The 24,159-nt window shown below is 40.3% G+C and overlaps 1 protein-coding gene across 1 annotated transcript in view; it reads left to right on the forward strand.

Annotated features, from left to right (window-relative positions):
* The first annotated feature begins 526 nt into the window (after window positions 1-526).
* The window catches only part of VEGFC (vascular endothelial growth factor C), a 105,028-nt gene continuing 81,395 nt past the window's right edge, over window positions 527-24,159 (forward strand). The window contains exon 1 of the mRNA XM_059909309.1: window positions 527-1,025. Coding sequence (XP_059765292.1) covers window positions 870-1,025 — 156 coding nt within the window. The 5' untranslated portion in view covers window positions 527-869. The remainder of the gene's footprint in view (window positions 1,026-24,159) is intronic.

A 24,159-nucleotide genomic window follows, 5' to 3' on the forward strand; every position in this document is an offset into this window, starting at 1 on the left:
GGGGTTCCGCCCGGGGCTGACTTTCTCTCGCCCCATCTGGAGTGCGGGGCTCCTTCCACCCCTCGAGCAGGGCGCCCAGGGCCGGGCTGCCGGGACTCGGACCGGAGCCCCCGGGCTGCCGAGGACAAAGGGCGGGCTCGCTCCTCCCGAGCCACCTCCCGGCGCGGGGCCAGCGCCCCCGAGCCCCCGCGCCGCCCGCGCCCCGGGCCGCGCTCCGCGAGCGAGCGGGGGGAGGGGCGGGGGGAGGGGCGCCGGGCGGCGCGGCCCGGAGCGCGGGGAGCCGCTTCCGAGGAAAGGGCGAGGGGAGGGCGGCCGGGCTCGGCACGCTCCCTCCCTCGGCCGCTTTCTCTCACATAAGCGCAGGCAGAGGGCGCGTCAGCCATGCCCTGCCCCTGCGCCCGCCGCCGCGCAGCCCCGCGCCCCGCGCTCCCCGGCCTCGCCGCCGCTCCCGCCGCCCGGCCGCCCGGCTCGCCCCGCCGCGGGGAAGGGGAGGGCGGGGGCACGCGGGCTCCGGGGGCGCCGCAGGGCCCGAGCCTCGCGGGGCGTCTCGGCTCTGCCCCCCTCGCTCCCCGAGGCGCGCGCCGAGCCGCCGAGCGGGGCGCCGTCCTCCCGCGCCCTCGCCTCGCCTTGCCTGGCGGGCCGCGGCCTTGGGCGCTCGGATGTCCGGTTTCCTGTGAGGCTCTGCCCTGACCCCGTCGCCTCGCGGGCGCCGGCCGGGAGAGCGGCTCGCAGCGTCGGGAGCGCCGAGCCCGGACCCGCTCCCGCCGCCGCGGCTCCGCGGGGTCCCCGGGCGGCCCTCGCGGACAGGGCCGAGCCGCGAGGCAGCCTCGCCGGGGCGCCCGGCCCCGCGCGCTCGCGGCCCGTCCACCATGCACTTGCTGGGTTTCTTCTCTCTGGCGTGTTCCCTGTTCGCCGCCGCGCTGCTCCTGGGTCCGCGCCGAGCGCCCGCCGCCGCCGCCGCTGCCGCCGCCTTCGAGTCGGGACTCGGCTTCTCGGACGTGGAGCCGGACGCGGGCGAGGCCAAGGTGGGTGCGCGCCCGCGCGCTGCGGGGTCGGACCGCGGGGGCTTCGGGTCGCTGAGGACCCGGGACGTGCGCAGAGGGCGGGCTCCTGTTTCACCTTGTGTGCCTGGGCTCCACGGTTACCGCGCCGAGGGTAGGGTTTCTGGGAGGAAGGTTTTCCTAGAAAATAGGACAGCAAGTTAGGCGAGCGAAGGGCCCGGAAGGTGGCCGGTGACAGCGCTCGTGCAGCCGCCGGAGGGCGGCCCCCGCCGGTGCGCCGAGCGCGCCTGGACCCCGGCGCGGGGAGAGCCCGAGTTCAAGCCGTCGGGTGGGCTCTGCTCTTCCCTGGCAGGCTAGCGGGACTCCAGCGGCTCCCGGGCTTGGGTGAGCAGCCCTCCGGGGCTTGCTTTCCTGCAGAATTCCTCCGATGTGGCATTTAGGAACCGGGCTTTAGGGCCTCGGACTGCAGATTCACTCGGAGCAGTTGGTCGTGCTGGAGATGCAGCAGGATCTCCGATCACCATCAGGCATGGCTTTTCAACTTAGTAAACGCTGCGTTTCTGAAATTCGGTCGTCAGGTACTGAAAAGTAAGGTGGATTTCCTTGCTGGTTTTTTAACATGCGATGTTTAACTCTTTGCCTAAAAAATGTTGCCAGGAGACTGTTGAGACATTCGGATTTTCAAGTGTCGTATCGTATTGGTGCCCGCTTCTCCCTTGATCTCCTGAAAGAGTATCTATTTACCTTAAAAGTTCAGAACTGACCTAAGGATGGAGACTATGCTTAGGAGAGTTCTTAAGTTCCTGGAGAAGTTTTGTCTTCCACAGAAGACGGGAAGCCTCGGTTCACACACTGGCAGTACCCCTGGCTGGAACTAGATTGCAGCACTTTATTTCACCTGATGGCAAGTGAAGGGCCGGGGGTGTGCCACTGCCACCCTTGAGTTGACTTTATTGATTAGCATCTATCGAATGTGTACAAATTAAATTGCCTTCCCGGTTTTATTTTGAAATACGCTGTAAGACTGAGAAGACTGAGTTTCGAAAAACCAACATACCTTTGTGTTTAAGTTTTGGGAAAAAAATTGAAGTATTGGAATTTGTCGTTCAGTGGGATCAAGGGGGAAAAAAACTGTGGAGTAGAAACATATACATGAAAGTTCAGAAAAGAGCGCTCTATGTGCATTGTGAAATACTTTTCAACGCAGATATTTACATTGGTGTAATTATTGCCCTGAGAAAGTCTTCCTAGCCTCAAATGCCACAAAAATGTAACCTTAGACCCACTAACACTTCCTGTAATTTAAATGCCTTGGATTTCATGGTATCGATTCACTTTCTGTTTCCTCAAACTATTTATTGAAAGTATGACTTAGGAAGGCAAACTCCTCCCTATTGCCTATGTTAACCTACTTCGGTTTACGGCAAGAAAGCGTGAAATAGGAGGTGAAAGGACCAGCCTGTCCTGATAAGCCTAGAGCCTGTGTGAGAGTCGCTGCCTGCTGGGTGGATCCTGAATGGATGGATGGGCCCGTGTGTGCCTGTGTTTACGTCTGTATGCGGCTGGAGGATAACAGTTAATGTGTTTTTAGTTTCCAAAATTGTCTTCACTGGTGATGTAATGAGAGTTTCCCTTTGCCATGAGAATCTTTGTGCATTCTTGTTGGCTTTTCACATTTGACCGTCTCTTATATATTCTGTATGGTGAGTATGGGTTGATAACTCTGTGTGCGGTATGGACGCTTTTCCACGTGACGGCACCTCGGCTTAAGGCTCTGAGTTCCACAGACCACAAGGCGGAGTGTTACTCCCGCACCGAAGTGTCCCCCAGTGGTTGAGTAGCAGCCTGAGAGGGCGTGTGTCATTAATGCCTCCGGCGAGCTGCTGTGTCCTTGCCGTGAAAATGCCAAGACACGTGGTCCAAAGACTCCATGTCTCTCCCTAGTGGACAAGACTAGTCGCTCATTTGGACGTAAGCCCTGGACGGGAGCTGATTGTTAATTTTCTGTGCTTTACATAAACACCAAGAAGAGATTTCAGAAGGTGAATAGAAGACGCTAGATATGCATAATCCCCCATAAATGCAGATTTTTGGTAATTTACACTTCAGAAGTGTTTTTTAATATTAAAATAAAATAGAAAACAGCTCACAGGCTGTGAACCAAGGTTAGCCATCCCATTCTTCACCTCATCCCCAAAGCCATACAGAAAATTGGAGGTAAAATCACAAATGGAAGCCAGATCTCCTTGTTTCTAGACCTATATTTACTGTTATTAGGTTCCTCTTTCTAATTATTCATGGTTGTAGACTTACGAAAAACTTCGGAAGTGTTTTTCCCAAGGATGTTAGTGCAAGCAAGTCAACATCAGAAAAGTAAGGCAAGCAAAGTATTGCCTAATTATATAATTAAAATTAACTACACATGATGGGAATAAAAGGGAATATTTAAAATTATCATCAAACTAAAGAAACCTGCAAAACCTCAAAAAAGCACTAGATTACTAACTACAATCGTTTGCCAACGTGAGATTAGATAGAGTTTGTTTTTTGTTTTTTTCCTTACCTGAGAACAACCGGTTCACTGTGGTTGGTTGGAGTTGAGTGTGGTTTTAGGAGAAAGGTTGGTTTATGATTAACAAAAGGAGGAATTACTTCATTACTTCATATCATGAAATATGCTTCTATTCCAAAAGGTGGGTTCGACTGGGAGTTTAAATACCTAGATCCTTACAGATTGTTAGAGTAGTAAATGCAAGGAGAGCATATCTTACATTGCAAATGCCTTTGTTAATAAAGATTGAACTCAACAAAAGAAAGCTTAAAGATTTACAATCTTGTGTCAATTAAGTGAATGATCAAAAAGATCAAATATTATTGCATAGACAAATGTAACTTATCTAATTTTCTGTATTACATAAATAACTTTAAATATCCCTACATTTATAGTTTAAATGCAAAAAAAAATGATTAGCTTAGTATTAACACTAGTTGCTTTAATGAGAATAGCTGTTTTCAATTAACATAGTAAAAGTACATATGGTTTACAGTGACTATCACAAAAAAAACTTCCTAATGGTGGCAACTATTTTGTAACATGCCTTATTTTCTTTCTCATCATTTATAATTCTGCACACTTTGGTATTTTATTTTTTTATTTACTGTTTCAAATTAATCAGTGGCAGTGTTTCTCAGAATACTATCTTTGTGCTAACTGCATCTGAACTCCCTCCAGGTCTTTAATATATTTTTTTTTTTCCTTACCTGAGAACAGCCAGTCTCTGGACTTGGGTCTGGGAACATCCGTTTTTAACTAGCATCCTAAGTCATTCTCACGCACAGTGACAGTCTTACACTCAGTATCTCTGGTGTGTAACAATGACTAATTTCATTGGTCTTATCATATTCATTACATAGTTTTTGAGTTTGCAGGGTAATCTGTTAGGCATGGGGCATCTTAAAAGACATAAGCCATTTTCCTCTCTTCAAGGAGCTTGCAACTCAGGCAGGGAAAATAAAGCCTGAAGCACAAAAATACTGTGAGTTATTGGAGGAAGAGTACCAAAGCGATGTCTGTGTCCTCAAGTTTGGGCAAGAGAGTCATCCATGTGGCCTAGTTGGTCTGGGTGCCTTGACTTAGGGCAGAACTTGAGCTGTAACTTGGATAGGAATTTCCAGCAGATGACTACATCAAACACAGGCATCCCTTTCAGGTCTTGGATGGAGTGAGAAAGTGAGAGGGCAAGTAGAAGTGTTTGACGGCAGCTGAGGGGTTATATAGAGTAACAGTGAAGACTCTTAAATAAGAAGAAGCTTTCAAGCTGGATGGAGATCACAATGTATATGGCCTGAATCAGTTTAAGGAACTTGAATGCTGGGAGTCTTGCTGTGAGTCTTGGAGGGTTATTCATGATTTAAGCACCTGAAAGACATAGGTAGTAAGAAGGCTATTGGAAATCATTTATGGGATTGATTAGAGGTCAGAAGGACTTTTGCTGGGGGCCTGATCTGGTTGAGAGGCAGCAGTAATAGTCTAGAAGGGAAGTGACAAATAGAGCAGAGTGGGGACAGTGGAGACCGAAGAAAGAGATGTTACACAGGAAGAACCCATAGGTCTGGTGACTGATTAATATGAAAAGCAAGGGAGTGGGAAAATTAACCTTGGCATCAGTATTATAACCATAGGAAAATGTTGGTCCTGCTGCACTTCAGAGAAGAGAAGAGACTGGTTTTCACTGATGTATGCTGGAAGCTAAAGGCATTATTCCATAAGTCACCTAAGATTTTACTAGACTTAAGACTCTTTGGAGAAGTAAAATAAGCTTTACAAATTTACATCCCATAAAAGGAAAATAACTGTCTAGCATCAATAGGACTTAAACTTTAAAGAACTATTTGAGCTCTTGACAAGTATTATTACAATCCCTAAAGGAAAATTAACAGTGTGCACATCCTATTACCCTGCATTAGAAATAAGGTAAATTTTTTTTTTTTTTTTTTTAATTTTTAAAATTCACGTTCTTTTATTTATTTATTTATGACTGTGTCGAGTCTTCGTTTCTGTGTGAGGGCTTTCTCTAGTTGCGGCAAGTGGGGACCACTCTTCATCGCGGTGCGCGGGCCTCTCACCATCGCGGCCTCTCTTGTTGCGGAGCACAGGCTCCAGACGCGCAGGCTCAGCAATTGTGGCTCACGGGCCCAGTTGCTCTGTGGCATGTGGGATCTTCCCAGACCAGGGCTCGAACCCGTGTCCCCTGCATTGGCAGGCAGATTCTCAACCACTGCGCCACCAGGGAAGCCCCGAAATAAGGTAAATTTTATTCAAGTAAAATAGGCCATAAATGTGGCTGTAATTTTTAATCATTTACTTGCAGCCTGCTCTGTGCTTCTTGTTGCTTCATGATATTTCTCTGATGTACTTCAGATACCCATACTTTTTCACAGTAACCAACCATCAATCTTTAGAAAGGAAGTTCAATGTTAGGGATATGTGAAATGTTTGTGAAAGTGGAAACCTTTGAACCCTCTTCCTCTCTTTACCTCACTCTGCATCAATTCATGTTAGAGGCTCCGAGTCTGACATAATTAGGTTGTATCTGTAATGTCCTGAGTATCTATAAGTTAATTTCATTTTGTTTTTCACTACGTCTCCCGGAGATGGATGTTATTATATTTTATTAAAGATGACGAATCGAAGACTCAAATGACTCAACCAGGGGCAAGAATAGAGCTTTTTTCTGTTTGAAAAACTTTTGCAGCATGTATTTTAGAAAAGCGTGGTAATGGGTTTGAGCCTTTGGGCTTTGCTAAACACCCACTTCCTCCTGTAAGTTGTAGCAGCATGCAAGGGGGCAGAGAGAAGTATTGCTGTACAGCGAGGGCCCCCTCATTACTTTTATTTAGGCCACGTTCCCCACAGTGGAACAATCTGAGAGAAACTTGGACTTTCTTCCAGGGTTCACCACGTGGTGCCCTCTGATTAAAGATAGATCCCAACTGGCTTAAGCCCTAGTACTGTTGTAAGAATGGCTGCAGAACTAGAGGCCTAACAAGAATTCCTGACGATAATTGAACAGAGTTTCTAAATTGCACTAATATAACTTCAGTGAAACATTGTGATCTTACTATGTCAAGTGACCTCTCGGGATTAATTGGATTTGGAAAGAACAGACTTCAGTTGCAGAGGCATGATACTTCCTCCAACTTCTAAACATTACATTGTTCCCCCTTTCACCTGTTACGTCATTCCTGGCGGATAAGAGCATTCTTTAAGTACTACACAGGCCTACTTTTTGTTGCAAAACACATATTTGTCACTTCAGATTTGTACAAGTTGTGAATTAAGGTATCATTAATTTTTCACATTAGAAATATTAGTGTAGCAGAGAACTTTAAACAATAAGAGGTAATAGTTCATTTGATTTATAATGTAACACTAAAATTTATTGTAAATATTTTAGATTTGTCAGTGTAGTTGTTTCTTCTGAAATTTACTCCAGCAGATTATTCAGGTGCTTCCAATCCTCAATTGATTTACTTTTTTTTCAGAGTTCCTAGTTTACCTGTTGGAGAGAGAAGAAGTTGTGTTGATTTAATTCGCTTTATTGGGCATCCATCATAGAATCAAATAGGCACCTTAAATTAAAATACCTTTTGCCGGTGGATTCTTACCCTTTCCTGGTACTGATAGCACCCTAGTAGCTTTCAGATGTTAGAAGGGATTCCTGATGATTCCTTTTCTGCAATTCTGAAACCCCAAAGCTCATTTTCATAAATTATTTGGTGCTATAACCTTGATCTGACCTGCCATAAAGCTATTTATAGTCTTTATTTATCCTCTAAGTTTGAATATATCTAAACTTCATTGAAGAAATTGTAATGTATTTATGAGATGCTGCCATAGACCTTGCTGGGGGTTGGGGGAGAATTAAAATGTATATGTACTGGGTTTCTTGAAAATTCTGGGATCTGAAGTTCATGCAATCCCCAGGGCTTACGGTAAGGGATTGGATTGGAGAGCTGCTCTTTTCCAAAGGGCTTCCTTCCTCAGTCACCTATTGCCTCAGTGACAGCCTGGAAGGGAAATGGAAGGACTCAAGAAGGAGGCCCTGTGGACACCCCTACCTCCATTTTACCCATTGGAACCAGGTTTATGTACTTTTCACTCCAAATTCTCATATTTAAATCTTCAATTCAGGGGCATTTTAATTAATTCTCACTAGCGGCAGCTTCAGTTCTAAGCAGGAAATTACAATGAAGTGAGTGATACAAAAAATGTAGAGTGAGTGACTCCTGTCTATAACAGGAATCAAGAAACTTACTCATTACAAATACCAGAAATGAGTTAAACTATAAACGCAGACAGTGTAAGGGATTTTGTAAGAGTCTCCTGCTTTACCAGAAGTCGTTGGCGAGGCTTCTGGGGGATGCCTCAGCAGTCATGGGAAAGGTGGGGTGATGTTGAGTCAGCTGCGAAAAGCGGGTAGATGCTGGTTACGGAAAGGAGGGAGGGAGGGGTATTTCGGATATTGAAGTGTGAGAGCAGAGTACAGAGGCTAGTAATGCCACTGCGGTCAGGGGGTGTTCGGGCAACTGGGAGCAGACCCCTTTGGCTGGAGAGCCCAGAGCTTCGAGGGAAACAGAAGGGAATATTGTAGAAAATGTAAGAAACCAAGGAGCAGGACCCATGTTTGAGAATGGGTTGAAAGCAACAGGAGCCACTGAAGATTCTTCAATGAAATGTTGGAAGTGGTGTTTTTAGGAACTTAACCTGGCATCACTGAGCAGAAGTGTCTAGAAAAGTGGCTAGAAGCTGGTCCGCAGCTTCCCAGAAGCCATTTTCAACTGCAGGCTTCCTGGAGGTGTCTGGCAGTGACTGCTCTCCTCACTTCGTTGGCCACGCATACATGTTATTTGAACTCCTCTATATGCTCTGGATTTCTGATGATGATAGTGGTGACCACTTAACTTATGTAAGCACCCATCACCATCCTGTCCAGAAACATTTATAAAATATACTAATAAGAGTCATCGTTCTGGCTCGAATTCCAAACAGAGCAAGCAATGTAAACAGTGGTCATGCTTAGATACACACACACACACACACACACACACACACACACACACATCTACCTCTTCATGGTTCTTCAAGCTGCCATCAATGGCTTACGTGTTCTTTCTTGCCGAGCTAAATATTTTAGACAATCTATTGAAAGAATATTAAAAAATCATAATATATGAGATTAGATTTTCCATCGTTCATACACTTATTCCTAAATCAGCTGGTAATTAAAAAAAAAAAAAAAGAAACAGAGAGAGAGAACCCTGAAGTGTCCTAGCAATTCCTTCACTTTAAATCTGCTTACAAGTATTCCTATTGGTAAGAGCAAAAAGGGGGGAGAAATGAGCTATCAAGTAAATGACACGATTAGTTTGTAGTTTCTGTTATAAATTTTTTTTTAATGTGGCAGAAAATTGACTCAAACTCAAAAGACAACTATTATAAAATGGACGTAATGAAAGAGGGAATATTCAGATGCACAGCCTTGTGTAAATAACAGTGCTTCAGAGTTTAAAAGTCAGACTTCTCAGCAAGGGTAGGTTCAACATTGTCCTGGTTTGGACAGGTCGGGAGGAGATGAATATTTTAGAGGAAATCAGAAAGATGTGGTTTACCGTTTCTATACTTGTAAAGATTTTAATTAGCCATTTATTTTGTAATTTGTTTCACCTTAAAACTTGGTCCCCAGAGTACCATTTTCACCACCTTTTATGCAATAGTAATGCATGCATTATAAGTGGTGAAGGCTAGAAATATGTATATATGTATGTGTGTGTGTGTGTGTGTGTGTGTGTATGAAATCTCCTTTAGAACTATGGTATATAGTAAGCATTCTGTACATTTTTTGTTAAGTAGATAGGTTTCATCATCAGAAAAATACCATAGACATAAGTACTGTGTCCTAGGCATGTGAAGTAACAGTGATATTCTTCAGAGTGATTCTTCAGCCCCTTCCCACCTAATTTATTATCTGTGTTTTTTTTTTAATTATTGTAAGCTTACCAGCAGTTGTCCTGATTTCTGCAGTACGGGAACAGGATGTAATGTTGATGTTTGATTTTGAGACAGTTGGGGGAAATCCAAAGTGTGTGATCATTCAGTGTAGGAAGGCTATGTATTGTAGATCTGCTTATGGTATGCTTCCACCTCTCCTGTGTGCCAGGGTTTGTGTCTGTCCCTGAGGACGACAGCTCTGGCCTTAGACCACCAAATCAAGGAATAGAGCATGACAGTCATGCCCTAAACTGCATACTTAAGTCACTGGGTAAAAAGGACTTCGGTACACAGGGCATTATAATGCCATATAATTTCACATGAACTCGTCCTGAATACTTTCAAAGCTTAAACGCTTTCAAGTTTAAATCTCTATTAAACAGACTATTGTTGCTACTTTAATGTGTAAACATCTCGTCTTTATATTCTTAATCGTCAAGGGAGAGATATAAATATGTATTCTGCATTACAGTGAAATCATCCCAGAATAGCTAAAAGATGAAAAATATACTTTCACCAAGTAAAATGTAATGAAAATGTAATGGTGGAAGGTTATATGAAGAGTTAAACTTGTGTAAATTTGTTCAGAAAGTGTGATTGCCCTGCCTCTTTGGGGTACTTTTCTGGAATGGCAACCAACAAAGTGTCCGGTCTGTGCTGTCACTGAGCTGAATCTTAGAGCAAATACTTTCCTTCTCCAAGTCTAAGTCTGCGTTCCTTGAGTTCCCTCATTTGCTCACAAGAGTTGATTTTATTTGCTGGTTCTATCTGCCAGTTTGCCAGGCAGTCAGGAAACACTATGAATTTCTTGGGGCTGAACAATTGATGGTGATGAGGGCGTGTGAGCAGATGGGAAGAGGAAACTCAGAATAAGTGGTGGATACAGCTCCCAGCTCTTCAAGAGCTAAGAACATGTTTTTACTCAGTAACATCTTGAAAGTATTCACTTCCTTATGATTCCAATACAGATGTTAGTTGGAGTATTTTAGGAACTTTTGATCAGATACCATATTTCTAAACAGAGGAAGTTTTGCTGACTGAATCTGGAAGGAAGGATTGAACACTAAATAGATACTCAGCTAATATGTAAATGATTAAAGAATTAGATAATACATTATCTATATAAGTCTAGACACATTATCCCTACATACATGCAGTACTGGTATGATCTATTTTTAAAGTAATTTTCGTTTCTTGGTTTAAGGATGCTTTATATTTAAAGGCTGATATATTTCTCCAGTTATAGTATTCAATTTTAAAGTTTAATCTAATTTTCTTCACAGTAATTTTTCATTCTCATTCTAATTTATTTTTCTAATAAAAGTGCTATGCTTATTTTGGGGGGTCAGAAACAGAATTAAAATAACATTGCTTATTTAATATTCTTTTATATGGAGAGGAAATGTTCATAAAATTAATAATATTTTTGCTTCCAGCTTGCTTAAATACTTGAAATGGGTGGAAAATCTCTATTAAAAAAAAAAGAGCAGACTTTGATATTGTGGTTGTTTGGGAAGGTTCTCCTATATATGAGTTGGTGCCACTTGGAGACAGGCAACGCTTACTCCCTCCCGGGAACTGACTGGGAAGACGGGACGCAGATGCTTATCACCTCCTCAGCCAGCTGGTGTTCAAAGGTTTAATACCTTTTTCGGAAATGGCAAAAATAATTACCTTTCTTAAAAAGAAGTGTTGGCGATGGCCCTATAACCTATCCTCAAGAAAATAGTACATTTTTTCTTTTCCTTGTTTATGCTTAAGTGGAGTCTTTTCTTCCACCTAATATCAAACCACCCACCCAAGTCCAAACAAAGAATGGATACATTTGGCAAATTACATTAGACTGAAATCTTAAAGAAAATAGTCTTGATTTTCTTTTAATTGGAGTGACCACACAGCTGCTATGAATTCTATGATTAAATTCCTATAATCTGTAAAAGAGCTTGTTATTTCCTCTCACTCAAAGTTCCTTGGAAATAGTTAATACCAAATACCAGCATGAAGCTGTTTTAAAACCACTATGGGTTACTTTACTACAGTAGCATTGCCCACATGGAATATTTTTAATTCCTTCTTTTTCGTTTGTGTCTGTTGTGTGTATTTCATTACTTTATCCTTTTGAAAGTCTTCTTCCAAGTTTATGTTTTGAAAAATGGAACACTTTTTTAGATTCATGTTTGCGTACGGGTCCTGACATTTATGACTTCCCTAAAAAACAAACAAATTCTTTTGTCTTAGAGCCAAAATTTTAGTTTTGGGATGATAGTGATTCATTGTTTGTTCCCTTTGAATACTAGGTCTTTTCATTTTGATGTCCATCCATGCCAAATTAGAATTTTATCAAGGCCAAAATTATTCATGAGTCATAACCATTACACTTCAAGTTGGGTAATTTGAAGCTGCTTTATATACACAGATTAAGCAAATAATTATAAATTTTAGTGCAAATGATTTTTTTCCCCTAAACGTTGGTAGCAGCGAGGACTGCTCAGTTGGAGACTTATTCTGTTTTACTTTAGGAAAACACACCCTTGTGTCACAGCTACATGAGCATAGCTTACGGTCAGGCTCCCCGTGTTCGCATTTGAGGATTCAACCCAACCAGTTGCTTGGATACGGGAGGGCTGACTGTTCTATGCCATTTATAGACTAACGGACTTGAGCATCCATGGATTTTGGTATTTGTGGAGATCCTGGAACCAAGGGATGACTGTATGTAGTTATATTACTGTCGTATAGGATACCATGGTGCATAACATAGTGAATTAAAGATGGAAATGTTTAAAATCGGTGTTACCTTTTTGTGTCATGCTTACTTGACAGTGCAGGCTCTTCTGCAATCTTAAACTGGGGACAGAGTCACACGAAGGACCCTCAAGCTTCCTTTAGCAGAAAACACCTGAGATTCAAATTGTGCCTTCATGTGCCAATTTTTTAAATTCAAGTTGCCCTTAATGTTGATTTTCACTTTGACACGTCTGCAGTGTGTCTACAGTGGTAAGAGGGAGGAGAGCACACGTGCCTGATTTGTTCCACTTATTAGCTCTAATCCTCTTAGGGCTGGACATGGGTTTCCTCCACCCAGGACTGACTTAGGCTAATATAAATTTGAATTTCTGTTCAAAATTGGAATGGTAACTCATAAACTAGGAGATGTGCTAACGTTAAATCTGTGATATTCAGGTGAACTATATGCTAAGCCATGTGCACTCTGTGTGACACATAAGTATTAAATACTTGCTTAGAGAATGGATTATGAGTTTTAAAAGATAGCTATCTAAAATGTCAACCGGTCAAGTGCCATTAGTCTGAATGTTAAGAGTTCCAGTTAAATATACATATGTTTAAAACCTTTTAATTTTTAATAAGCTATCACTAAGACATCATAAGTATGGATTTCAGTATGTGTTTCTGTGAGTTTCATTGGGACCTAATGGTACATAAATCCCTGAAGGTGCATGCTTTTACCAGTTCATTGGAACATTACAGTCTATCCGTATTTAGGGTCAGTCTTTTTCAGAACAGTTTCTATTTTGCTAAGCCTAAACTATTATCACTTTTGTTTATTAAATCCATTTTTTAAACTATCTAGGTGTTTTGCTTTTCCACTGATGTGAGCTGTCCTGTCCTATGTGCAGTAGGAAAAATGTACAGTAATTCTAGCATCGTGGTCTCCCTTGAAGGTTAAAAAGACTCCTGATTTAGAAATTAAGATTTCACTCCAAAGCAAAGTATCCCACTTGATGTCATGCCCCAGGGTGCTGATAGATACGGCAACACTATTAAAAACCGAAATATCAGACACATGTTACATACCCTTCTGTATAAATTGCACATTCTTTTCTTTCCCTTTATTACATATTTTTACTCATACATAATACTTTGCAGGTAAATATTTTTAAACACACTGTAAACAACTGTTGCTCATTACAAAATATATGTGCCCACTACTGACAGGAGTTATTCATTGTTTATATCACCTTGTGGCACAAAATACAAATGTCATGTTACAAAGAATGTTAACATTTATAGTGAGATTAGATTTTCTTAAAAATTTGAACTTAAATTCTTTTGGAAAATCAGATTCTACAATCTCTGTTATCATTTCACCTCAATACATCTTCCCACTATTTTGATGCATAAATGATGCTTTTATATTATGGTGGCTTCAGTTTTAGTGTAATATTAGCTGGTTTATGGCTTGATAAATTTAGTGCATATACTGCATCCATAAATATAGTATATATATATAGTATGTGCATTTAGTTTGAAGAACCAGAATTTTTTCCAAACTCTCATCAGTTTTGTTTGTTTGTTTTATTTTTTGTTTTTTGTTTTTGGTGGTGAGGAAGGAAGTCAGTGTTTGACAACATGTAAAATTTATAATAATTTTGTCAAACGGATTCATTGCTACAGTTTGTAATCAGAAAATTTGGGGGGATCTTGCTAGAGTTTGTGAGGGGAAAGAATATTTGAAAATGAGGCACTCTCAGGAAATGGAGAAAGTAAGTTCCTGTGCATGTAGAGCAGAGGGTGTTTTGGATCATAGCACATGTTTTGCAGCAGGGAGTTGAAGCATAGTTAAAATACATCTGGGTTATGTTTAGTTATTGAAACTTCTATTCAATGAGATTGGTAATTAAGAGATGAACATAGTTTGTAATAGCCCTTATAAGTCTTTAGTTGGTCAACAAAATAACTTGCTCTCAAGGCCAGATGATTTAATCAAAATTATTTAATTAGGTAATTCCTATTTAATCAAAATTTGATTATAATAGATGTTGTAGTACTAAATAATTTGGGATTGCGGGCTCTTGTTGGAGAAAGAATACGTTTTTTTCTTTTATTTAGGGCATCTTAAGGAACAATTTTCCCTCCAGTAGCATTCTTTTGTAGAAGAGGGTCCTATTATTTGCTTTTTTCCTGAATATGTTATTTCTTTACTTTTGGCATTGTCTTTCTTGCTTCCAATTATGATTGTGAGCAAATAGCAATAGAAATTCTTGGTAACTTCCAGCATGATTTAGTCATCAAAGCTCACCAGCAAATGCATGTAGCATGAGAAAGCTGAGCTGGCCGCAACTAGACCACCAACATGTGAAGTCACATTGTCTCCTGTTCCCCAGTTGTCATTTTGTTCCTATTCATGAATTATTCTGATTAAAGTTCAATATTTTGCTGATTATGATTGTGGGCAAAATGAAAATCTATTTCATTTTGAATTATAAATACAAGACATCAGATTCTTAGATCTGAAGAATTATTTAGACTTTGATTATAACTTAAAGCAGAGTGAGCTAAAGAACTAGATTTCTAGGCATATTTTGACTATAAAATAGATACCTCGCATATAGCAAGAGTAGCTTTTATATCTGTATCTGTCACTTTCTAAGATTTATTAATGTGTTCACCAAGCAGTTATTGCCTTCTGTGTGCCAGTGTTTAAGGTATTAAATAAAATCTGAGGAAAACAATTCTATAAAATTCCAAGATGTAAACTGTTTTACGTCTTTCAAAGTTTCACATATATATAATAGTGACTTGTTTTTCATAAATATAGACAGGAACTTAGACTTAAGCAAAAAGTGACAACTGGTTACCTAGGCCAATGAAAAAGCTATTACAACACCCAGACAGTGTTAAAATTCAATGAATTTAAAACATCTCCTGTGCGGTAATGCCAAATAATAAGTATCAAAGTATGAAATATTTTTAATGAAATTAACAATACTAACTGGGTTGTCGGTAATTAAACACATTAATTAAAGATACATAATCTAATAGCTATAAATAGTAATACCTTATGAAACTTCTATAACTTAACAATCCAAGTTCATTTTGATACATAACAAAAAGATAAAAAAAGACAATATAATAAAACCAAAATAATAATAATAACCTAAAATAATAATAGTAATTGTTGGGTCATAGCATCATATTTTGCTAAATAAAAGATGGCGCTTGAGCTAGGGTTTGGTCCACACGGGGTCAGGATCAGGCAGGGATGATTCTTCTCTGTCTTTACATGCTTCCTTTCCCTCTTGCTGCAGCTTTTGGAAGGTTGGTCTGTTATGAGGTCTTGGCAACACCTATAAATATCACAGGGTGCAGAAGTACAGCTTTTTTCTCTTCTCAGACTTGATCATTTATGCCTAAGCCCTGCTGCTTCCTATTCATTTTCTTCGTGTAGTTCAAAGGTTTAATTGGAAATATTAAATGTAGTTGGGACCAAACTGAGTTTGAGGTCTCCTGTATCCAGTTTAGAAAAGTTTACTTCCCAGCTTTCTTTGCAGCTAGCATGCCATAGGACAGTTCTGGCCAATGAAATCCAGAAGACAAAATCTAGTAAGGATTTAAGGGAAAACTTTTGTTTTTGTGATGAGACACTGCCTTTCTTCATGTTTAGTTTTCTCCCCTGGAAATCAGAAATCCCTTATAATTAAAAAAAATTACTTTATGCTTATCAAAAGAACACTTCTAGACTAAGGTGGACTAAAATTTTTATAATTATTAATGTGAGCCCGTGGCTATGGAAGGACTTTATAAGTTTGTACTATGTCCTTAATCTGTTGAGTTTAGAGTTAAAATAATTTGTATCTTTATATCTAATATTCTTTGCCTTGCTGATGAATTCTTTTTAAATGTTATGTTTATATTTTGTAAATACTTCAAGAAGCCTTGTTCAGTAACCACATTCCAAATAAACAGTGTTCTATTAAGAAAGCTATACATTTTGTCCCTTCTCACTGTTGAAAGTGTTAATACTTTGGGAATGACCCCTGACCAACTCTAAGTGTTTGGGTAGTGGTAACTAGAGGGAATAGCGAGAGAGAGAGAGGATCCTCATAGGATTTAGAGAGAGAGAAAGTGGGATGAAATATCTCAGAACTGGCGAAAAAAAATGTGCAAACAAGAAAATATTTTTCTATCTTCATTCAGATTAATGAATAGTTAAACACCTGGATTATTTAAAAATTGTGTTTGATTCTAGGCTTTTACAAGCCTGAATTTGTCACCATAGCATCAAGATGGGAAATTAGGAAAGAATGCTAATTTAAATTTAAAACAGCTGGAAATATAATACATGGTGTAAACGACTATCTTCTCATCTATCAACAAGTGCTTACAGATGTCACATGAACTGTTTTAACTGCAATTATAAAACTCGATGGAATGTGTAGAGGTGATTCCAAAAATTTGATTGGCTAACGTTTAGAGTACTGGTTCTTAAGAAATACTCTGTCCAACACAAATTTTAAATATATGCAGCCCCTTTAGTACTAATGAAGAGTTTCAGGTTAACATTTGGGGGAAAAAAATCACCCTCAAATAATAAATAAGGGATATATAACCTCAGTTCAAGCTATTTTTTTATAATAATAGTTTATTTCTAAACACAAGTTTCTTTTAGTTAGATAAATTTTTTTACAGCTGTAAGATTTTGGAGCTGTAGTAATCTGGAATGATTAAAGATTTTATACTTGACAAGTGTTCTCCCTGGGGGCTACTCGCTTCCCCTTGGAGCTCTGGAATTATTATCCTCCACCCCGGGGTAAATGTCTTAAATTCCCTTCTGCCACGTTATTTCCCATGTAGTGGATTGTTAGAGTATCTGTGAGTGAGCCGTATTCCTACAGGACACTCCCAAGGCTCTTTGACCATATTGGTCATTAAAACCTGATCAGTCTTGGTTCAGGCAGGTCTGAGGTTGGACCAGTTGATTTGTAGGATGTTCTTACCTGGCAATATAGAGAATACAAATCAAGACATGTCATGTGCAGGAAGCAACATTAAGTAAAGCATGTGTTCTAATGTATTCCTTCAGACATAATCTGGACCATGAAGTGTATTTTTCCTTACCACATTCATATAAGAAGATCAGGTTGATTTCTGGAATTGGTTATACTTTTTCATTTTTGGATCCTTTCATATTTAAATCTTCAGTTTCATATTCTTCTGTTTTATTATACACACTGTAGCCATTTATCTATGCAAAGTTAATTTTTTTTTTTTTTGCCACAAAAATGTTCCACAAACTCCGCACATGTAGACTACTGGGTATAACCAAATACAGTTGCTAAGTCACAAGCAGTCTTCTGAAATAAAAGTTCTTTGATTTTGGCTTCTGAAGTTATTAACTACATATTACTTTCTATCATATTTAAAATCTAATGCTCATAGAGTTAATTTTCACAATTATTGCTGAGTTTGATAGTTCAAAATATCAACCAGAATTTTTTTCATTCTATTAATTATACGTTAAAATATATATTAAGTCGTGCCATAACATAAATTATTCAAGAATTGCAAGTAATGTCATGTCTTAAATCAACCATATATAATATGTATTACCAGTTTTATTTTTAAAGGCACTTGCCATTTATTCAGTATTTTAAAGAAATAAGGTTATCTTCATAAGTGAATTTTCTGGACTCCTGAAAATTAGCAGTTTTAAGTATAAAAACTCAAATTTATTGCGTTGATTAAAGTATACTATACATAACTTCATCTTAATGACTCAGCTGTAATGAAAACAAGAATTACTGCATTCCTCCATTGCCCTTCCTGCGACCATTATTTACCACCTCTGCTATGTGCAGTCACTTCTGCACTTTTTAAAAATTTGCGTTTATTCTTCTCTCTTTTGCCTCCTTTCCCCCAAGACTTCTCCTATACTTCTGTTCTTTGATGCTTGGGAGGTGTTTTTGTTTTTTATAGCTATGACCCCACCATTAAAGAATTTTATTTCAGCCTCTGGTGATCTCACCAACTACTTCAAGAATATCATTTGAAATGGGATTTGGTTGTATGTAACAAGAATCTAACTGCAGTGGCTTAAGCAAATTTGAGTTTACTTTTCATGCCACTGGAGTTAAGGGCTGGTGCCATGTGAAGCTCTATTTGGCTATCAATGTCCCAGACTCTCCCACATATTCTCCCCCAAAGTTGCAACAAGACTAATTCCTCTACAGCATTATGTCTGATTTCAAGGAAGGAGGAATTAGGAGACAGGAATCTGGTGCCTTAACAGGAAAGCAAAAGCTTTCTTGAAATCTATAGTAGATTTGCACTTATTCTTATTGGACAGAACTGTCTTTTGGCCATCTCTAGCTGCAAGAGAAGCTGAGAAATAAAGCACAGGCAACTTCGGACAAGATTGGAACTCCCTTTATATGGAAGAAAAGGAGAATGGATTTTGAGTATCCTGTGTTTGGTTTGTAACATTGTATCAATATGATTTCTAATTTTGTTTTCTTTTTCCCACAGATTTCTCACTTTTTTCTCATGCTTGCAAACTTGGTGCCTTCCTTGTATACTCATGTGAAAGATTAATGTTATTGAAGGATTAAATTTTAAGTTATATGAATGTTATTACGTAAGACCTTTTGACTGTTCAAAAGATTTCAAGTTTAGTTTGGAGGGATAGTTCTTACCTGAAACATTTGTAGAACATGAGAATTTAAACTTACTAATTTTGTTGTGTCAAAAGTAGGTGTAGTAACAGAAGGGGAAAACTTGGGAAAGCTAGTGCCCTTGAAAAATATTCAAGTTATGTAGATTTCTGTGTAAGAAAAATTAATACCAAATCAAGCAAATATAACATTTTTAATTAAAATTTTTTTAATATTGGTGTTGGTTTTCCTTTTACTCTGTATTTTCTGTGAGGTTGGAAAGAGAAAATTTTCTAATTTTACTTGACTTCTTTCTAATGGATTCATCTCCCTTGCTTAATGCTTAACTGTAATAGGACTTTCTTCAGCCAACATGCTCACTTTTTCCTCTCACTGAGCTGTAACTTTTGTGAGACCAATTTGGTGTTTGTGGAGACTTCCAGTGTCTGTGTGGAAAGTGAGGGACAACTATTGTCAGATCACAGGCTACTCTGATAACAGATAGTCCTGACCTTACTGTGTTGATTTTCAGATCACCACCTTGTGAGAATGGCAAAAAAAGTACGCATAAGAGGGAGATGGTTGATTAAAATTTCTTCACACTACCAATAAAACACCAGGTACAGATTCAGCTGTGTTGTCCTCACAAAGGAAAAACAGGGGTTACTTCTCCCAGGTGGAGTGTCCACGGTCTTACTACCAGATGCAAGAATCTTCATGTGTGTTCTGTGGTTTCTGCCTACACCTCTTCATGTGTCTTATACATTTACTGAGAAGGAAAATGGGAAACAGAAGCTCTTAAGCACGTAATCAGTGCATGTCTGATGCTCATGGAGCCCTTGGGCACAGTTCTCTGTTACTTCTTCATTACCTTTAATATTTCGCCCTATTGATTTTGTTATTCAAATTTGTAAACCTATGTGTTAAACACATATTTCTTTTCCAGTAAGCAGACCGTGTATCAAATGTAATGGGAATTTGACATGAAAAGACATTTCGAACAGCGAAGAAAACGACTATTACAAGAGTGTTTGAGGTTCAAGTATTTACCTTGTTTAATTTCCATAGATCATCATCTGATACACTAATAAGATTGGACCAGTTTATGTTATCTTAAACTTTTCCCCCTGCAACTGGATCATTTATCCTTAATGGTTTGAATTATTCTTCCTAATCTGCCTTAGGGGCAATTTTCATACGTGCAGATGTTTCAAAGTAGTCTCCATTAGAATTTAATTATTTGATGCCAAGCACTGATTCTTTTTTTTTTAAGTGCATTTTCTTGAGAAAAGTAAGTTTTGCACGTTCATTGGTGATTTGCACTTTCACGTGAATGAATGATGAGAGTGAGGGCAGAGGGAGAGAAGGAATGGGTGTGTACCTGGAGGTCACATCACAATCGGCTGCTCTGTGGGGGGAGGGGAGGCAGAGGAGAGGTGCCCCTCATTCAGAAAAGCCAGACCTTCGTGTGTGACAGCTGCCGTGGAATTCTCATAGCTTTTATTGCACTCTTTATCCTGATCACTTTAAACCAGCTCAGCAGAGCATTTGTTGCTCGAATAGGAGCTCAGTTATTTTTCAGGGGCAGTGGTCCAGAGGACACTATAATAGAAATAGATAATTTCAAAGTTGAATATATGTTAGATACTATTTTTATTCTCTGTTTGGCAAGTCTGTATTGAGAATTTATTCCACTGTGCTTCCTCAGGGAAATAGCCTATTCAGGTCACTGGAAATAACATGTCAGGTTTGATAAGAGACTTCATATGTAGCCAAATAAACCTCCTAAATATATTTAGAAAATCATTCTAGTGACTAATATCTTAAAGTGTTTCCACAATAACAATGTTGGTAATGTTAGGATTTACCCTTTTGCATTGGAAATGACTTGTCAAGTCTTCAAAGAGACTTTATGAGCAGCCAAATATACTTGCTAAGTATGTTTAGAAAGATTTTTACTAATACAAAGTTTTTTTTAACATAGCCTCTTAATTTTAAGCAATAATACTGATTGAAATCATTAGGTAGCTGGCAAGAGAAGTTAACTTGGTTTTTGTTGGTTTAACATTTCTAAATATTTTCAGTTTAATGGGAAAAGAGGAATAAGATCCATCTACAATGGGAAGTTTCAATATTTAGGGTTACCAGGAAATAGTATTTTCAGGGAATACAGGGGCCCAGATTTGATTCCCAGATAATTCAAGTATGCCTTCTTTAAATATTCTATTTTATTTTATTTTTAGAGAGCATAGGGTAGTTGAAACAGCATGGACTTTGGGGGTGGGAACTGTATTTGAATTTAGCACTGCACTTAGGAGGTGTATGATCTTAACACTTCTGAGTCAGTTTCTCAACTGTAAACTGGGGGAAAGAGTGTGTACCTTACAGCATTGTAAACTCACATGAAGCGCTGTCTCACCTTAGCTACTGGTAAAACATTAGTTCTCCATCGAGGGCCTGTCAAAATCATTAAATGCGTCAGCGTGATCCCCACTCTTGCCTTCAGAGTCCTTAACTGAGGTTTTGTGATTCAAGGTCCACAGATGGAATAAAGTTCATCTAAATATCCATTTATTAATGTAATATCTGCTAGCTCAATACATTTTAATAACATATGAATAACACATTGCTCTTTTCAACATAGCTGTGACCTCCCCATTGCCAAAGCCCGTGTACGACGATCAGAACTCCTCGTTCTGTGCTCTTTCATGCAGCAGTCAGTCAGGTGTGGCCAGAAGAGAGGCTCAAGAAAACAAAGTCTGTCATACCCGGAGGAACGGGTCGCCAAGGGAGGTTTTGGTGAAGAGGCAGAAGGCAAGAGCAAGGGGGAAAGCTGAGACTACATACAGCCTTCCTTGGAGTTTCCCAGGGAAAGGCAAGGCAGGGCAGCTTGGACAGTTAGGAATTGGGGAGTTTGAATAATTTCAGGGGCACTAAGCTAGAGGGGTGGTCCCTAGTTGCCTGGTACCTGGCCCTGGGATGGTTAAGGCAGAGGAACATTGCTTCCTGGAGTGTTTGGGCCGGAAGAGAAGGCCAGGCTCTGGATGGGTTAGTTTGTCTCTCAAAGGCATGCTCCCAGCTGAGCACTTCTAAGAATTGGCCAGCCTCAGAGCAGCAGTCTCTCCCCAGCCAGAAAGGTTTTAAAATTTTCAGTTGTCGAAACATCAGAATATGCGGAAAATTTTAAATGTATACAGTGTGTCCTATTACTTGACTTGGCAACATTTGCAATAGTTGATCTTTCCTTTTCTTGATGCGCTGTCTCTCTTGGTTTTGACTCAGTGGTTCTCTTTCTTGTCCTCCACTGCTGGCTATTCTTCTTCCAGAATTTTTAATATTGAAGTGCCCAGGGATTCCCCACCATGTCCTCTGTTCTTACTGATAACCACTCGCTCCCTTGGTGGTGTAACCCAGTCCCGTGGTTGTAAATAGCCCCCAAATTGTGTCTTTAGTCCAGATCTCTCTTCTGAAGTTTAGAAGGTAACCAGTTCACTTTTCCACTTCCTGTTTGGCATTTCCACACTTCTGATCTCCTCCACCCCGGGTCAAATTTGCTCTTTCCACATCTGCCCTAACTCAGTCAAGCTGACAAATTTCCTTAATTTGGTCAAGTCACAATCCATGGAGTCATCCTTGGCTTACTTCTTTCCTACCTCATATCCAGATTCATCAGGGAATCCTGTCCTGGTGGCTAAGCCTTCAAAGAATATCCAGAATCTACCACTTCTACACGTGGCTTCTGCCACCTCTCTTACCTGAGCCACCATTGTCTCTCACCTGGATCACAGCATGGTCTGTCCACTGGTTCCACTGGTTCCACCCTCAACCACCTCGTGGAGTATTCTCAACAGAGCAGACAGACTAACCCTTTTACACTGTAAGTCGCATTACACCTGTCTCTTATTTAAGGCCTTAGAATAGCTCCCTATTTAACACAAACTAAAAGCCAAAATCTCGCAAAGGAATAGCAGTCAGGGTCCTGCAAATGTTTTAGTTGGAAAGAATTTAATGAGTAGTCTGTTTTATAGAACTGTAGGTGTTTATGATGCACCCAGAGACCAGCAATGGCGGGAAGTCCTAACCATCCTATTCTCGCAGGGCCAGGATGAAGGGAATGGTGTTATCAGTCCTGGAAATTGCGGGGCACCATGGCAGAGGGGCTGCCAGCAGGCTCTGGAACCGTGGAATGCACACACTTTCATGTCTACGGCGAGGCAGGGAGGAAGTGAGGGGACTATACATCCCAACCTATTTTTTGTTCATATCCTAGTCAAACACTTGGTTTTGTTAGCCTTTTCCATTTTAGCCATTCTGGTGGTTCTATAATGATATTTCACTGTGGTTTTGTTTTGCCTTTCCAGAGTGACTAATGAGGCTGGAGATCTTCTTGTAAGTTTTTTGCCCATTTGAATATTCTCTTTTCTCAAATGCCTGTTCAAGTATTTTGCTCATTTTTCTCTTTGGCTATATATCTTTTTTTAATTGATTTTTTAGAATTTCTTTACATGATTTGGACCCCAGATTTTTGTAAGATATATACATTACACATATCTTCTTCCATCTCATACTGGCCTTGTTTTTATTTTTTGGTTTTTGTTTTTTTCTTTTTTTTATAAATTTTTTTTTTTTTTTTTAATGCTATTCTTGTCTGCTTACATTCTTTTTATGTATGTATGTATGTATGTATGGCTGTGTTGGGTCTTCGTTTCTGTGCGAGGGCTTTCTCTAGTTGTGGCAAGCGGGGGCCACTCTTCATCGCGGTGCGCGGGCCTCTCACTATCACGGCCTCTCTTGTTGCGGAGCACAGGCTCCAGACGCGCAGGCTCAGTAGTTGTGGCTCACGGGCCGAGTTGCTCCGCGGCATGTGGGATCTTCCCAGACCAGGGCTCGAACCCGCGTCCCCTGCACTGGCAGGCAGACTCTCAACCACTGCGCCACCAGGGAAGCCCCTGTTTTTTTCTTTTTTTAATGACTGGAACTTTTAAATTTTAATGTAGAGTGAGTGGTTCCTTAAAATGGTTCCTTCTGGTCACTCCCTCTTGCGAGAGCACCAGAATCACAACTGGCTGCTGGACAATCATTGACAGGAAGACCCTGGACTTCACCAAGGAGGATACCCCACGTCCAAGGACAGAGGAGAAGCCACAGTGAGATGGTAGGAGGGGCGCAATCAGAGTAAAATCAAACCCCATAACTGCTGGGTGGGTGACTCACA

The sequence above is a fragment of the Balaenoptera ricei genome, chromosome 21 (assembly GCF_028023285.1).
Source record: "Balaenoptera ricei isolate mBalRic1 chromosome 21, mBalRic1.hap2, whole genome shotgun sequence".
NCBI classification, from domain to species: Eukaryota; Metazoa; Chordata; class Mammalia; order Artiodactyla; family Balaenopteridae; genus Balaenoptera; species Balaenoptera ricei.